The sequence below is a fragment of the Xiphias gladius genome, chromosome 7 (genome assembly GCF_016859285.1).
Source record: "Xiphias gladius isolate SHS-SW01 ecotype Sanya breed wild chromosome 7, ASM1685928v1, whole genome shotgun sequence".
NCBI classification, from domain to species: domain Eukaryota; kingdom Metazoa; phylum Chordata; class Actinopteri; order Istiophoriformes; family Xiphiidae; genus Xiphias; species Xiphias gladius.
The window spans coordinates 4267385-4285046 of NC_053406.1; the positions used below are offsets into that span (position 1 = coordinate 4267385).

Consider the following 17662-nt stretch of genomic DNA (forward strand, 5'->3'; position numbering starts at 1 on the left):
CAAGACTTAACCTGAGCACTGTAAGCCTCAGAGCTGACTTTCGGAAATGGAGATAATGAGGAGGCTGACGGCTGTTCAGATTTCTGAAACGAGAAATTAAAGTCATTCCCTGTCTCTTTCATTTCCTTTTTCTTTTCTCCCTCGATTTCAGCTTCTCTCTACTTCTCCACCAGTTCCCTCTCGCTTTTTCATTACATCTCTGATCATATTAAAAACCCTACTGGACACACACAGTACTGGTATAAAATCTGTCTTCTATAGGTTGGTGTAGGCAGAGGATGAAGATAGCAAAGATGGACCTAGAGACATGGAATATAGAGCACCAGCAACCAGTATTTCATTAGATTTATGGGCCTATTCTCTTAGATCCACAGGAAGGAACAAGTCCACGTAATGAGGCCTATAAAACCTGGCTTTCCTGCTGTTGCTCTGCTCTTTGAAACTGTAGCTTGTAGCCTCTTCCACCATAAACCGGAATTCCCTACTATGTCCAAAATATGCCCTTTGGTTTCATGTTTTACCATAAGCCTATTTAGTGTTTCTATCTCTCTTTAGTATTTTAATGAAAAGAGATATTGAACTTGCTAAAAAGGAATGTGACTGACTTTGCATGTGTGCTGGTACATGAATGGGATAGTACAAATGGTGGAAAAATGCATATTGGCTTTCTTGCAGAGAGTTAGATGAGAAGATTTATAGCACACTCATGTCCGTCTGTTAAATATCAAGCTACAACCAGAGATGGTTAACTTACCATAGCATAAAGACTGGAAATAGGGGGAAACAGCAAGCCTGGCTCTGTCCTAAGGTTGACATAAAAAAAAAAAAAAAAAACAAATCAAATTTTGTGGTTAGGAAGTCGGTGCACCCAGCCAAGAATTAGACCAGCACATAACCCCCGTAAAACTTCAACTTGTCATTTTTATTTTTCGGTTTTTGTACGAATTAAACAATCAAGGTAGGGTGGTTGGCAGATTTTTACAAACCTATGGACAGAACAAGGCTAGCTCTTCCCCTGTGTTTCTACTCTTTATGCTAAGATGAGCTAATTGTATCCAGCTTCAGCTTCATATACTTGAGACAGCTATGAATGGTATTGATCTTCTCATCTAACTCTCGTGAAGAAAGCAAATAAATGTATTACCCAAAATGTTAAACTGTTCATTTTAATTTGGGGCTGCCGGGGTTCAAATGACATTCTCACCTCAACTAAACCTGAAGTAGGCAGTCACTCTGTAAACTTATAGCTGTTAGAAAGCTAGAAGTTTACTAACAGGTGACTCTGCCTTTAAACACACACTTCACACAAGCCCTCATTAATGTCTGAGTATTAATCCAGCAACTGTAGGGAAAACATGTCTTCCTCTTTGTTCACAGACACACGCCCATTGCCTGTAAGATGCCAGTTGTTATTAGTGTTAACAAGCAGATGCATTAGACTGCTGAGGCCTTTGATCTGCAGTGAGAAGCTGTGTATGTGTGTGTGCAGCACTGGTCTGGAGTAATTACACTCTCTGTAATGATATTGGACTAATGATGGTAAGTCCTTGTGCATGCATGCGTGCATCATTGTATACATGTGGGGTGGATGCATGATATGTGTATGAGCTAGATGCCGTAAGCATAAAGAGCCATATTTATGAGAGTGGGACTGTTGGCAGCCTGTCTTCTGGTTTCTGCTTCAGCTTGTAAATTTCAGAGAGGGGGAGCAGGGAGTGAAGGAAGAGAAAAGATGGACGAGGGAAGGAAAGGGAAACTGTTTTGGCCTAGATAGATGATTATTTATTGGCTCATGCTGCATTTACGACTTAAGAGTTTCCCTTTTTCACATAATCAGAATTGGATGCACATATAACATACTCTTTACACCTTTGGCATCAGGACACATTTTTCCTTTCTCATCCTTTTTTGCTCTGCAGGGGGGGTTGAGGCTGGATGTGTGTGTGTGTGTGTGTGTGTGTGTGTGTGCACATGCGTGCGTGCATGTGTGTGTGAGTGTGATAGATGTGTTAACTCTTTTATCCTCTCCCTTCTTATAAAGGCAGAGGGAAAGCAAGAAAAGAGGAACTATGGTAAGTTTTTTTAGCCTAAGTGCCTGTTGGATTGAGGAGAGGGCGACAGGGAAAAAAGCAGAGAGAGAGAAAGAAGGGGGGGTTATATGTCACCCAACATGGGGACTATTTCCTCTGGAGGGAGGGAGGGAGGGTGGGAGAAGAAAAAAAGTGGGTGAACTAGTGGCAAGCAGACAGAGGGAGAGAGGTGTGTGTTAAGCGTGTTTGAGCAGCAGTAAGAGGAGAAGCTATGGCAGCTGGCTTTCAGGACGGAGGGGAGAGCTTCTAAAAACAAACTCTCAGCTAAATAGTGGTCGTGACGCGGCGCTGGAAGCCATATTCTTATAGCTGGACTATCGGCTTAGTGGAAACGAAAAACCCTGTCCAAATCACTCGAGAGCAGGGCAGTAGCCATGAAGTACAGACCTTTGGTAAGACACCCAACCACACATTTGTCTTGCAGAAAAAGTCAGTCAGAACTTGGGGAAATCAGGACACATTTGTGGTTTAAGCAGTTCTTGACTTTAAGTCAACTCTTATATCTTCTTCTTGACTTAAAGTCAAAAAACTGCTTATCTGCACATACAGGTTGGCAAAAGGTAGGGGTTACGCTTGAGATGGATTTGCTTTTGGCCAGGCTATTGAAGTGGGGGATGTAGTTTATTGGACTGGAAGAGGAAATATTTAAGAGCTGCTTTATTAGTAATGAGTACCTACAGTGGCATTTGAATTGCATAACAACTTTGACAGTGTGCTCTTGAACTTCAAGGACACAGGTAAGACACACAGGTGAAAGGGAGAGCCAGAGCAGCCTGCGGTGTTGTAGGTTTGTTCTTCACCTGAAATGTCTCACTCATGTGTACCTTAACTGTTTTTTAATCAATTTTCTCCTTGATCATTGCGTCCTTCATTACCTTAACTCAGCATTTGTCATACTGATGCTAGATCTATTTGATATCTGAGTAGGTGTGTCCTCATTACCGTTTGTGTGTCTGTGTGTTTGCACCGCCCCAGGGCGAGGCAATCACATGGTGGTGTTGTGTGGCTGGGCAGCATTCTTTGCCATTCACTGAGAGTAAGAGGGAGCATGCTAATGAAAAAGGTTTATGTTGAAGCATCATTGATGATGATGTATCCTTTTTGGTCCTGAATGTATTTTCTCATACCGATAATGAATAAGATAAGCTGGATCTCATTCTTCAGTGGAACTACAGTTAAACTTGTATAGAACTATCTGCCCCCACATTTTGGTACATGCATATGCATCCATAAGGATCTGATCAATTTTATCTGCTTCCTCTGCTTCTACAACAATGTGTGTGAAAGAAGGAGGACTGACAGATTTACCAGGATAGTACGATTTACTGACAGATTCCTGACACAGCTGTCATTACTGCCTGCCGGGCAGCTGACTTCAGTTCAATAGGTAGTTTGTGTTGGGCTCGCCTCAGTCTCTTCAGGCATTCCATTCTACTCACTTTCTAGAGTGCATCAGGACTAAGTTGCGATAAAGTATGACAAATGAAAAGCTTCTGAATGGCTCAGTAAACCAGTTTATTGTACCTGGAATACAAACCTAAGGGCTTAAAAACCTCAAAGCTTTTTCTCTACGGAGTATCGTTGGGATCGAGTAAGTTACAGAGTTGCTGAATTATTTTGGACTGACTGACAAACTCATAAATGTCTCATAAATAATGATTAATATATGATTTGAAGGTTAAAAAGTAAAGGTGACAGTGTAAAGGATTCGTGTCAGTTTATAGTTGAGCTAACTAGAGTTTCAGTATTAACCAGCCTGCTGCAAAAACTACTTGGCTTAGTGGAACCAAGGTGAAACTCAGCTGCCTGTCCAATATGGATGAAATCTCTCTTATTGTTCTAGTTGGAGCTTGCCTATACTAATATGGAAGGTTTTGTACCAGTACTTCTAGATGTTAGAACAGTATATTTAGGATAATGCAAAAATGTGGGTTTTTAAATCAGCTTCTTTTTACTGTCGGTGAAGTTGATGTTTGAACCACCAGAGGCTTTACAGTCCTAGAAAAGGATATGTTTGTGACTTTTATTTCTTAATGGTTGTGGTCAGTGACACAAAATAGTAGTTGTAAGAAAAATGTTATACTATACAGGGTAAGCTATAGAGTGGCACACCTGGAGCTGATTGGAATGCATAAAAGTAGTGACTTGCTAAGGATCTAACCCTGGTGGGTGGGTAGGCAGGTTCCTTAATGCAGCCGGTAGGAGTCTCAGCTAGCTTGTCCCACCTGTCTGACTGCTCTGCAGAGCAATTCCACTGTCTCTTGGCATGGAAATGACCATGCTCACTTCTGGGCCTGGAAGAGTGTTTCCATGGAGATCACAGTCAAAACATCAATAAGCTTGGATCTTGAAAAGGTATAGAATGGGAAAATCATCTTGCGTTGATATGTCATCTGTTTTCAATCTCACCTGCACTCACAAAGGACAGTATAGCTCACCTCTACTACACCTCTATATCTACTAGATATATTTTTAGTGTGGGTTGCTATTTTATTATCCTCAAATTTCAATGAAAGTCAGGTTTTGATTGCGACCTATGGAATAATTTGTTATGATTTGCTGACCACTTCCCTTTTTTTATTAAAGCCTGTGGTTGACTTGCGGTTCCATTTAAGCCAACAGGGCACCATCCGCTCTTCCATGGCCTCTGATGTCACACTTGGCATCGTCATGGCCTTGCTATATTTTCACAAGGGCAACATTCATGTCTCAAAAATGAATCAGTATTTCTTCAATTCATGCCCCTTTCTGTCTACCATCTAGTACAGAATGGATGAGAGAAGAGGAGAAATCAGTGCCAGATATCTGATTCATAGTGGAAAAATGTAGAAAAAGAGCAAAACATTCTGTGAGTAGCTAACTGTTTCTTCACATGCCTCACATTTGATTATCAGTATAGAACTTTCACAAATCATGTGAAACAGACGTCAGAAGAAGTTGGGTTTTTTGTTATCTAACAAGGCTGGCTGCTATACTTCTCCTCTTTGCATATTTAACCTGGATCTTTTACATGCACAAATATATAAATCCAGCTGGTTTAAGCGCTCAAGGGAATGATTTGTTTATTTGCTCTTTGAATCCCATCCAGTCTGAGAGAGAGCAACTACATGTCGGCCTGTTGTATGTGGCAGTGTGTCATACAAGGAGGAAAATAATCACATTTTACAGTGTTAAAATATTTTTATGAACCCTGATATCCATCTGATGTCAGAAATTAGACTTTGTATTGGTTCTTAGTGTCTTTAGTGTCTGGATTTTTGCTGCTCTTGAAGGAGGCACACCATAAGTTTTACACAAAAAGTTTACTAGTACTCATACTATACTAGTGAAAACAGTTGTATTATGTCTTCTGTGGCTCTGGAAAAACTTTTCAAAGTTTGACATCTACAAATTTATATATTTTTTTTCTGTCCAACACTAGCCACTTCTTTTCATGAAAAATGGTGTAAACAATCCATTGATTAATAAAATTGTGACTTCTTTTTTAAAATTTTTGATTAGTTTTTTATTCGAGTAATTGTTTAAGTTCTAAATTATTGTAAATGTTAGAGGTAAAGCGAATGCTTTAATTTTAATAGTTTAATAGGTTAAACTTAATGCATATAGGAAGATTTGCCTGCACTATGGTAACGAACTATGAGTTCAACATACTAAAAAAATATGTGTAACCAAGTGGAGTTGAATGACACATCTGCAGGATCCACAACTGTCTTTTTAATTACAGTTGCCATGGAGAAACACTGTAAAATTAGAATGTAGAAAAGTTGGTTGCACAAGGATTTTTTTGACATTAATCAAAAACTAATGCTCTTTGTTGATGGGTACGCATACAGTTCAGTAAAGCTAATAGATAAGATTGATACTTGATATTTACCAATATATAGTAAGTGCTCAGTAGTATCAGCGATGATAAAGCAGCACTGGTACAACACAAATGGGGCACTTAAGTGGAAAAACTGTCAAAATTATCAGGCCTGGTTATGCAGATTAGATGACTGTTATGTCTTCAAATTCTCATCATTAACCATCTGTGCTCCCATCATGTGCACTGTATGGTGCATTGAAAGCAGCAGGTTAGATGAGGTTTACATAAACAGTGTGACATCTGAGCGCTGTGAGTTTGCCCGGAGCGATGTAAAGGTCAAGGAGAGAGCTGCTATTGTTCACAGGCTGGCTGGATGATCAAATCCCTATGCTCTCTCCCCCTTTCTCTGCTTCTCTCAGATGTGGTTGCTTGTTCAGTCTGCCGTTTCACAGAGGACAGAGGGGCTTAAAGGAGGAGAAAGCAAATAGGATTGAGAAACATAAAAATGTGAAGAATTGGTACCAAAAAAACATAGGGAGAGGAAGTGAGATTCAGGATAACAATGGTTTAAAATGAGGTACAGTTGAATACCACATAGTACTTGGATCATTGCTTGCATCAATCTATATTCTGAAAAAGTGTTGTGAAGTTCTTTGAGTACATTTCTAATCTCAGTGTTCAGACACACCAAAATCTGAGCCTTGATACTTTTCAGTACCTCAATACTATTTCAGTACTGACCAAAATATTTCCATAGCACAGTTTCAAAAACCGTCAAGTACCAAATAGCAGGCATTCAATCCCTGGTCAGGTTCGTAGTCTTTGAACAGTTTCTGATTTAAATTAGAATTTTGAAAAGTTTAGACTGTATTTTATTCAGGCTTAAGTTTTTGAAAAGTGTAGCTTCTTTTGCTAAATAAATGAACAAATTTAGTTGCGTTCAGGTAAGGAGTCTACAACAATGCTAGTCGCTCTGTGAGGCTTCACTTTGGCACAGCAATACTTAGACAATATTAACTTACTGATGTTTAGCAGGTGTAAGACTGACCGCATTTACCATTTTAGTTTTAGTGTTAGCACGCTAACATTTATTAATTATATCTAAGGACAAAGTACAGCTGAGGCTGATGGGAATGTCAGTAGTTTTGCAGGTATTTGGTCATAAACCAAAGTATTGTACAAACTGAAAACTTTGACATGATGGCACTTACTGAAAAGTCAGCGGATCACCAAATGATTTCATGGCAATGTATCCAATCCAGTCCTCTAGTTGTGGAGATATGTCATTCTGTACCAGAGTGGTGGACCAACAGGCCAACATTGCCAAATGATACACAGCTCTAATTGTTCCCCGTAGTCAGACTTTTTGTGACATAAAGAAAGTCCTTATGTTCTATAAATACCCTCTAGGGCTGTGTTGTTTCATTGTTGATAATACTATGAGGGGCTGAGAGGCTGGAGCTGATGAATGATGAGAGAGGTAGATAGATGGAGAAGAGGGGTCAGAGCACTGATATACTGGGCTCATAGCTGCCTTTGGAAAAAAAATAATCAGACACTCACTCTTGTTAACCTCTGATATGAATAATTTGCTGCAGTTCATTTTTAAAACATATTTATTGGTACCTGCTCTCACAACTCATTTGAGTCAAATACTAGTAGGCGTGGACATTTTAGCAGAGAATTCTACCTTTCGAGGTCTCCTCCTGCTAACCTGGCTCCAAGATGACTTGTTTGCTGTACAGGATTCGGAAAACATGACGACATGTAGGAGCCGGGTAGGCACGTACTTGGTGTGTTCCTGAGACCGGCTGTAGGTCCAGTTTGCGGCAGCCAAACAGTGAAAGCAGTATTTGAAAACAATGAAGTAATGGAGAAAGAAGGCAATTGGCTGAAGCAAGGAGGAAAAGTGAATGAGATAGAATGTATAGAGAAGGAAGAGGAGGGAAGAGGTGAGGAAATAAGGCTCTGGTTTCTTTCCTCCCAGGCACCATAATATTAGGAGGGTTTTGTAATAAACCACGACACCTTAATGTAAATAAATGTCAGTCTTGCGACTCCCAACAGTGATTTAACCTGCTCCCAGATGATGAATTCCTTAACGTTTGGTATAAACACCTGCTGTCTGGTAACTCTTTCCCAGGAAAAAATCTCTGCTACACAGGAAGTCATATGTTTCACATGTTTCCAGCTGCAGTAACAGCAGCATGTTTGGATCAAGAAATAGAACTGGATAGTTAGCATGAGCTGCAATAGCTGAAATGCCTAGAAAGGTGCAGAAAATATTCATTATCAGAAAAATCCAAAGTAAAGAGATCAAAATACCACCCATACTGTTTGATTGATGGGTGAGAAGTGCAGCACAAAAATGTCACAGCAATGACTGATAACAAAGAATATTAGTCACACTCAGCTCTCAGCGTCCACACACACACACACACACACACACACACACACACACACACACACACACACACACACACACACACACACACACACACACACACAGCTGCAGTTTCTTTGCTTTCTGAGGAGATGTGTGAAACAATAGGTCACCAGAGATTATGACGTCCAGCTGTGAGAGGAACAGGGATGTATGGGATAGAGTTTCCACACATATGAACTCTAGTACTCGTATCACTGCCACACTGATGCAGAGTATTTCAAAGCTTCTTGCTCTTCTCTTCCCTTCCCTTAAAGGTGTAATCTTTAAGATTTCAGTCCAAGTTGATTTGGCAACACCCATGGTTCCCGCAGTAAGTGTGGTTTACTACTACAGCGAACCACTACTTGTTGAGCAGTTTATTTGTCAGAATTACAGCAGAAGAGCAACTGATGTATCTGCAAAGGCAACAAACTCAGGTTATTTTAACAAAAAGGGTGATTACTATCAATTGATGATGGTGTGAGTAGTTTTCCACACAACAGCAGGGAACAGTGAGAGGAGTTGGTTATGCCGTGGAGAAGTTGGAGGTGTGCAGCCTGTCACCTACAGGTCTTCATCTAAGAGCTCACTGTGGCTAATCCTGATCACCAATAAATAAATAAATAAACAAACAAAGCCGAAACGCGCCAACATCATTGAGAAATACATTGTGACTACCCGACACTAAAATCCACCTCTTTTGTTTCGCCCATTGAATGAATTATATGTGAAGAAGCAGCAGTAGGACATGTTTGCAATAGCAGTAACTTTATACAGCGCTGATAAGATACGATATGATGAAGATAACAGCAACAAGATAGAAATTACAAATAGTAACACTGGATTACATGCATTTTTCCTGTAAATCCTTTGGGTGTGTGAAGGTGATATGAATCCAGTAATTGAATTGTGGACTCCACCACTAACAATGAAAACTACCTTGTAGAGAGGTCATTATGGTTTGATTTCATGAAAATTTTAAAGATTAAGACTTTTTAAATGCAATTATTCACCTTGGAGTGTATTGTTATCCACACCTTTAACTTCTGTCAGTGTGTCAGCCTCCTTTCCCCTCTACTTGTCACTCTTCTTGATGTGTGATTTGCCTTGAAGCTGCATATATTGTAGTCTGAGACGGAGACATCAGTAAAGTCAAAACAGGTGGTATAACTGGTGCTGAAGAAGCCTACAGTGAATATAATCAGTGTGTAATAAAAAACAATGCTGATAATCACTGAATATTCTATTTAAAATCGCTTTAATGTGGGAGTTTTATATTGTAGGGTCTTATACATTTAACAGTAAAAGCCTTGGCCTCTAAAGAGATTAATATGAAGTCAGTCCTGTTTCCCTGATCTTGTATTGTGGACCTAAAGACATAGGTCGACTCCAGTGTCCCATGCTTTCTCCCCATGTGTGAAGCACCATGGGACACTGCAACTCTCCTTTGAAACACAGGATCAAACGTATTCATGCATACTTGTGTGAAATCCAATCAAGATGTTGTGCACGCGTTTTTCTGTTCTGCAGTGAAAAGACAGGTGATGCGGTGATTTAATGGGCTCTGTTTTGTGTTGTTGAGGGAGCTGCTGTGTGGAATTTCAGGGAGTACTGTTAACTTTCCAGTTCAGTTTTAATAGAGCAATGGGGGAGGACCAGAGTCATAACCTGGTATCCATCATCTCCTCTCTCTTCGTCACTTCTTACATCTCTCCCATGTATTTGTTCTTCTTGTCTAACAGAGCACTAATAATAATGTTCTCTCCTCCCTCAAGATTTCTGTTCTCTTTTTTTTCTCCATCTCATCTTTGTGGTCTCTGAGGGACAAAGACTACTGTACTGCATAACACAACAACAACACCTGCTTTGTGTGTGTGTGTGTGTGTGTGTGTGTGTGTGTGTGTGTGTGTGTGTGTGTGTGTGTGTGTGTGTGTGTGTGTGTGTGTGTGTGTGTGTTGTCTGTCCCTGTGCTGGCTGTTCCTGCCTTTACCTTCCAGCAAAAGTTGTGTTGGTTATAGTTCTGTCCAGCTCAGTTCATCTTAAACATGGATGTGGGTGACATTCGCAATATTATGCGTAAAACACAAGCCTCTATTTTAGAAAATGGCTTCCTGGACAAACGCATCAATAAGCTTAAACATGTAAGTGTTGCAAGTTAACTTCACTTCCTATACAACATTCGTGCTATCGTGTGTATAATTTTAAATGTGTACAACCTGGGTGTGGTTTGTTGTACTTTGGTTGAAGTGATAACTTTTTTTCCCTCCACATCTTGGCTTGGCATCCTCTCAGTTTTTAGAGGTGGAAAATAATTTAATTTTTTTTTTTTTAAAGAAAACTTTGGACGATGTACAAACAGGAACTTTTTGCTTTGTTTTGTTGTATGTGTTTGGAATAATGTGAGGTCTTCTAACGGCTTTTAGACTTCAAACGGTATGTCTTGGCATTGGTATAAATGTGCTGTTTTGTAGGTTGAAAGCTGTGAGGGGGAGTTTTGAGTCCTAAAAGATGTGATGAGAGCTTAAGGGACAGGAAGGACTTTATGAACCTTTAGAAATTCATTTGTGCATAAAAATGGTTAAAAAAAAAGGTTGTTTCCAGGATGCAACCGTTTATTGGACTAAAGCTGCTGACAGCTAATGAATTGGACTTACATTTAGGACTGAAACAATTTGTCACTTAATCAAGTGGTTGATCAACAGGATATGATAGTTGTTTCAGTCATTTTTCAAGCAAAAAGATTCATTCCAGTTCATCTTGGGGTTTTTTACTGTTGGTCAGACAAAACAAGACATTTGAAGACCTCACCTTAAGTCCACAGGAATTGTGATGGGCATACTTTCACCTTTTTTTAATGAGATTTTTTGAGATTTTGTAGAATAAATTGATCAATCAAGAAAACAATTAAATTAATGAATAATAACTATATTTTTTTTACTTTCATCCCTGCTTGCATTCATTACCTTGAAATTTTCAATTTTAGAATTTATGCCAAAAACAAACAGAATATTAACCATGGCTCATTAAAGAGATGAGAGGTGACAATTATGGGATAAGGGTAAATGCTGACACATGGTGTAACAGCAGCACAAGCAGAGAAGAGTTGCAAAGGCAGTCAAACAGTAGTAGTAAATCATCAGTTATACAGTGATATCTATTTACAGTTTGCTAACATTAACTACCATAACCTACTGGTCATACCAGACCAAGTAAGGCTGTAATGGAAAAAAACTGAAGCATACTGAATTGAGAAAGTGTGTTTTATTGCGTATGTGTTCAACTTTTCATTTGTAAGAGAAAGATGTTATTTCTTCTTTCAAACATTACATGTTGTGGTTTTAAGGTTTACTAGTAGACATGCAGTTTGGTATTTTCACGTTGTATTAAGTCAAATAAGCTTCAACTCTTAAAACACTAACAGACTGATGTTTGATTTTTAACAACATGTAAAATAGAATAGAATCTATTACCATCATAATTGATCCTGCTCTTTTCAATTATTTCATCATCTGTTGTGGGATCACAATTCAGTGTGGAGTTGTTCATGCTGGCATCCCTGCATCACAGATTGAATTCCACTCCGACCTGATACTTACCTATATGTATCTATACCTGCCCCTCCGTGGCTTATATTGGGGTATTAAACTGCTTTTCTTCTAGAAATTTGTCCCCTAGTTGGTGCAGCACTGATTATTTATTTGACTGCTGTTTTCTTTCAGTCCCCTCATTCCTTCTTCCCTAATGAGGATGGAAAATGTGTGCGTGATGTTGACTGTCTGGTGTTTTTTGGTCCCTCCCTTCTTCCTTTCTCCAGTTTATCCTTGGGTGGGACAGGCAGAGTATGACTGAAGTGTCACACCACACTGGGATTGAGTTTAATATCAGTCACTAAACCCACCTACTCCCTCTTTGTCCTCCTCTAGGTGGTGGCTAGTGACGGGGTGCGGGCTATGATGGAGTCGGCCCTGACAGCCAGAGACCGGGTGGGTGTGCAGGACTTTGTCCTGCTGGAGAACTACACCAGCGAGGCCTCCTTCATAGAGAACCTGCGCAAGCGCTTCAAAGAGAACCTTATCTATGTGAGTGACTGTAATCAGGAGGGTTTTACAGCATGTGTATGTATTAGAGCTTGGTCTATAGTGGATTTTTGAGGTCCACATTAATATGAGAATAAAGAGAACAGATATTAATAAATTGGCCAGTATGAATTTTCTATAATGAACACTAAAAATAATAAAAATAAATGGTTATTAAAGTATTGTGACCAAGATATGTACTGATGTATCCTTTGTATTTCTCTACTGCAGTTTTTCTTGTTTCCATATCCAGCACTATGGAATGGATGTCCAATAATTAGCCTTTCTTGCTGATGCATTGTAGTCTTGATTAGCATTGTGCTGTATTTTACCGCAAAAACAGTATTATATTTCACATTGAAGAGTACAAAGGTGGTTATTTGGTCAGCAGTTCTCACTGCAAAATGTTTGAATTAGTCACATCATGCTTGGTGCGAACACACCCACACCTACACAGCTAATATGGACAAGTAAAATGATGATACACTAAGACAGTGTGCAGTTATCACTGATGTTGATACTATATTGACCATCCCAGTCCTGATGTCTTGTAACAGTACAGTAAAATGAGTCCTTGACATGTAATGTGACTATGTTCCCTTTCCATCAGACTTACATTGGTTCAGTGCTGGTGTCAGTTAACCCATACAAAGACCTGGAGATCTACACTAAGAACCACATGGAGCGATACCGTGGGGTCAACTTCTATGAGGTCTCACCACATATGTAAGTACATAAACACACCTCACAGTATGCAGCTCAGCCACGCATTAACTTTACATTTTCAGCATTTAACTGGCACTTAAAGTCAAATGACTTATTTAACAGTTATGAAAGACACAACAACCAAATGGAAAAAACCTGTTCTTATCACATAATCCTTTGTCAGAACATAGAATCTTTAAAAACAATATGTCATGTTCCTTGTTTTTGTTGCCTGTCCATAAATGCATGATTACTTACAGTACTGTGCAAAGGATTTAGGCACTAAAATTAAAGTGAGGATCCTTTCAAAAATAATGCCATGAATAGTTTTTTTTTTATCATCAATTAACTTCATACAAAGTTCAGTAAACAGAGGAACACTAAATCAAATCAACCTTTAGGTATACTTGTGAAGAGTTTATCAAGGTACTTGGCAGGTATGTTGTTCAGGTATGTTGTTCCAAGCATCTTGGAGAACTTGCCACAGGAGAAACATTCATAGTTGACAGCATGTTCAGTGTTTCCATGTTTTTGTTCCTCCACCCTAAAAGAAGGAGTTTGTTGAGGTTTTGCGAACCCCCCCCCCAAGAATGGTCCGGGAATTCCCTTAAATCCTCCTAGACCACAAAGGTCAGCTACAAAACAACTGAGTGTATTATAGAGACTCAGAGTGGTGTCATTGAAACATTTCAGAATCTCTCACTAACTCTTTCTCTCTTTGCTCTTGCCACTGGTAGTTCTTTTTTTTTTTCTTTACTTCAGCACTTGAGTATAGGGCCAATGTTTTCTTTTCCTCTAAGTGGAAAGAAAGATGTGCTTTGGCAAAGAGAGGTACAGGGCTGGAGAGAGAAAACGGGAGGGAGAAATGGAAAGAAAAGTAAGTAAACGATGGAACCACGCAAGATATTTCCTCCCATGAGAGGGAATTCCTCTGACCTGAACCTGACCCCCAGCCTGAGCCCTCCCCAATATGACACCAATAGACTACACACACATACAAAACAATGCAGCAATGGCCAAGTTGCTGTTTTTATCTTCCACCAATTAGTCTGATTTCAGAAATTTGTCTGAAGAGGCTGAAACAACATAGCAGCACAAGGTTGACATATGATACTTTAACTACAGTAGAACAGGCTGCATTCCACTCTGGACATTATGATTCATACTGGTAGTCGATTATCTTTCCATGTACACACACTATGAGATGCTAATGTATGTTACATTCCAGACACAAGTTTTCCAAGAGCTTCAAAGTGCTATTTTTTGTAAACAAAATCATCACCATGACTGATGATGAAGGACTCACTGTGAGAAACAAGATTCCCTGCTCTGATAAAATCAAGATTGAACTGTTTTGCCTCAACTCTAAGCGTCATGTCTGGAGGAAACCAGGCACTGCTCATCAGCCGCCCAGTACCACGCCAACAGTGAAGCGTGGTGGTGGCAGCATCATGCTGTGGGTTTTTTTTTTTTATCCAGCGGCAGGGACAGGAAGACTGGTCAGGGTTAAGGGAAAGCTGTGAATGAAGCAAACTACAGAGATATTCTGAATGAAAACTGGCTTCAGAGCACTCAGGACCTCAGACTGGGCCGAAGATAGATATACCTTCCAACAGGACAGTGACCCAAAACACACAGTGGAGACAACACAGGAGTGGCTTCAGGACTACTCTGTGAATGTCCTTGAGTGGCCCAGCCAGAGCCCTGACTTGAACCCACTCAAACATTTCTGGAGCGACCTGAAAATGGCTTTCCACCGACAGTCCCCATCCAAACTGATAGAGCTTGAAAGGATCTGCAGAGAAGAACGGCAGAAAATCCAGATCCAGTCCAGATGTGCAAAGCTTGTTGCATTATGTCCAAGAATACTCAAGGCTGTAATCACAGCCAAAGGTGCTTCAACTAAGTAGTGAGTGAAGGGTCTGAATCAGTGACTGTATATAAAGATGGATGACGCATCTCCACTTCCTCCCACTGTACAAAAATTAAGCCAAAATATCCTGGATACTGCCGCTGCCATCTTGCGCTGGTGATGTCATTAGGAGCCTGAGTCTGCGCAATAGTGATTGGTGGGTTGAGCCGCTGTATCGAGGTCCCGCCCATTCACCCGCCCGACTCAACTGTGAGCACACACACAGCTGTCAGTCATGACGTCAAACATCCTTTTTATAGCATCAAATAACCAGTTGAAACTCCAAACTTACCAAGAAAATCAACACTTGCACATACATCAGTGTGATAAGAAACTACCTAAAATTACAGAAACCATCTTTGGGAAAAATTTATTTGACATGCACGTTCTAGTTTAGCCCATGTCCCATCCGCTAACATGAAAGGGCCGGGGTTTATGACCTATACTGCAGCCAGCTACCGGGGTGGAACGGAGATGTTTTGCCTTCACTTTTGGGTATCATACTGAAACTCATAATCATATCTTGCATTACTGGTTTATTAACAGGGATAGTGCACATTAATAAACATTTCTATAAATGTTCCAGAGTTAGCAAAATGACTATTTTTCATCTATAGTTTTGGAGAGATGGTGATCGTTTTCCTTTCCTCTGTAAGACTTTGAGCGTGAAATGTTCTTATATCAATATCTTAATGTGTTTTCCTGTTTGCAGGCCAAGGGCTGCTTCAGTAACACTTTTGTTGTCCATTTTTCTGTAACTCTTGCGAACATCCTGCTGACTATCTGCCTGACCATGTATCTCCATTAATTCCTCCAGCTATGCAGTGGCAGACAACTCGTACCGTTCCATGAGGACGGAGAGGAAGGACCAGTGCATCCTGATCTCTGGGGAGAGTGGAGCCGGGAAGACTGAGGCGTCCAAGAAGATCCTGCAGTACTATGCTGTCACCTGTCCAGCCAGCGAGCAGGTGCAGACCATCAAAGACCGCCTGCTGCAGTCCAACCCTGTGCTGGAGGTGAGACGCCAAGGCACCTCATTCATCTGAAGAAATTCAGTGTCTTAACCACACTTAGTGAGAACTTTTCGACATGCTGGATTTCTTGTCCAGCCAGACTTATCATGATGCTAAGTGATGAATTACAATGAAGAAGAAAGTTGATGTAGTGTTGATGCCTGTGGCACGATAGATGTATTGGTTTCTTGATAAACATGTCAATGATTTGCTTTATGTAAAAAAAAAAAAAAAAAAGATATCAACCTGTCTGAAATGATGAGTTGATAAGCCAAGAATGTTATTTTAAGAACGTCATACCATCACGAATAATGTTTTATCTTTTTTTTTTTTAGAGCAGAAATGAATCATTCTAATGCCCAGGATTTTTGAGACATCACATTTTTGAGAGCAGCATAAACAGCTTTTACTCGATACCCTGTTTAATACTATGAGATTTCACTTGACCAAAGTCAGAATAAGAGTATGGTGACACACACAGGAAAAGACAAGGGCAATCCAGTTAATAACCAGTGTTTTCAGTGACTATTATTGATTTATCTTCAAATACAATATCTATTACAATCTTGGACTCTGTTGGGGGAAACTGGAGATTACAGTCAGTATTGTTCACCTCCACTGTGAGGGATATTACAGACTTTATTTAATTATCCTGAGTTTACTGGACCATGATCAGACTTAAACTGAGTTTATGTATGGTTTTGGTAATCTGGCCCAGTATGTCACATGGGTATGAACTTTCATTAACATTGGTTGAACACAGTTGACATGCAAACATACATATATAGATAGGCGCATATGACAGCATCGTGAACAATTCTTGCTCACAAACAGAGCTGGAAAATAGTTTGGGGAAAGTTATGGTGAACTGTAACGAATAGAGTGGTGATTGTTTCTGTGTTTGTTTGACAGCCAGTGTTTTAGAATTTGTGCTTGTTTTGATGTCTGGCATGTCTCAGCCAGATGCTTTCCAGATGTGTTTACATGCGTGTGTAGACTATGCCCTGTAATCTGTGCTACTGTCCTAGACAAACACTGCAGGGATTCTAACACTTGTGACTTCACTGTTATCTTGTTGTCTGCCATTCTGTTTTCATCACACTTTTTCTCTCTGTTCCCTTGTTATCTCTGTACCTCTTAATCTATCAATCATCATTCCTCTCCTTATCCCTCTCTATCCTCTCTTCAGGCCTTTGGCAATGCCAAGACGTTGCGTAACGACAACTCAAGCCGCTTTGGCAAGTACATGGATATTCAGTTTGACTTCAAGGTGAGCAGGATGGGCTGATATGCACCGGCAGCTACATTAAGCATGAGTGAACATTGTCCAACAAATCTTCTTTTAGATGGGAAACAGGTTGTGCAAGAACCAAAAATATTATAACCTCAACCTGTTGAAAAACAAACTTAAAAAAGGAAATCCAGGCTCCGTTGTTCTGCATGGTATTATTAACAATGCAAATATACTTTTTCTGCCACAACTATGTGTCTTTGTATCGAATATATCGAACCAAAATTTGATTTTCTTTAGTATAATTAATCCCATCACTCCTCCCCCCCAAATCTCTTTTGTGGGTACACAAAATTTGTTGTGGACTACAAAACCTCTGTCCAACCTGCATGTTATATAAACCCT

At 39.9% G+C, this 17662-nt stretch overlaps 1 protein-coding gene across 4 annotated transcripts in view; it reads left to right on the plus strand.

The window, feature by feature from the left end:
- The window catches only part of LOC120791535 (unconventional myosin-Ic-like), a 61878-nt gene that overhangs the window by 24432 nt on the left and 19784 nt on the right, over positions 1 to 17662 (plus strand). For 3 of the 4 annotated variants that reach the window (XM_040129972.1, XM_040129971.1, XM_040129974.1), the window contains 4 exons: positions 12244 to 12399; positions 13007 to 13122; positions 15831 to 16029; positions 17216 to 17296. In XM_040129972.1, coding sequence (XP_039985906.1) covers positions 12244 to 12399; positions 13007 to 13122; positions 15831 to 16029; positions 17216 to 17296 — 552 coding nt within the window. Of the gene's footprint in view, positions 1 to 2343; positions 2483 to 12243; positions 12400 to 13006; positions 13123 to 15830; positions 16030 to 17215; positions 17297 to 17662 lie in introns of those variants that run through there. The other variant, XM_040129973.1, reaches the window with a different exon arrangement.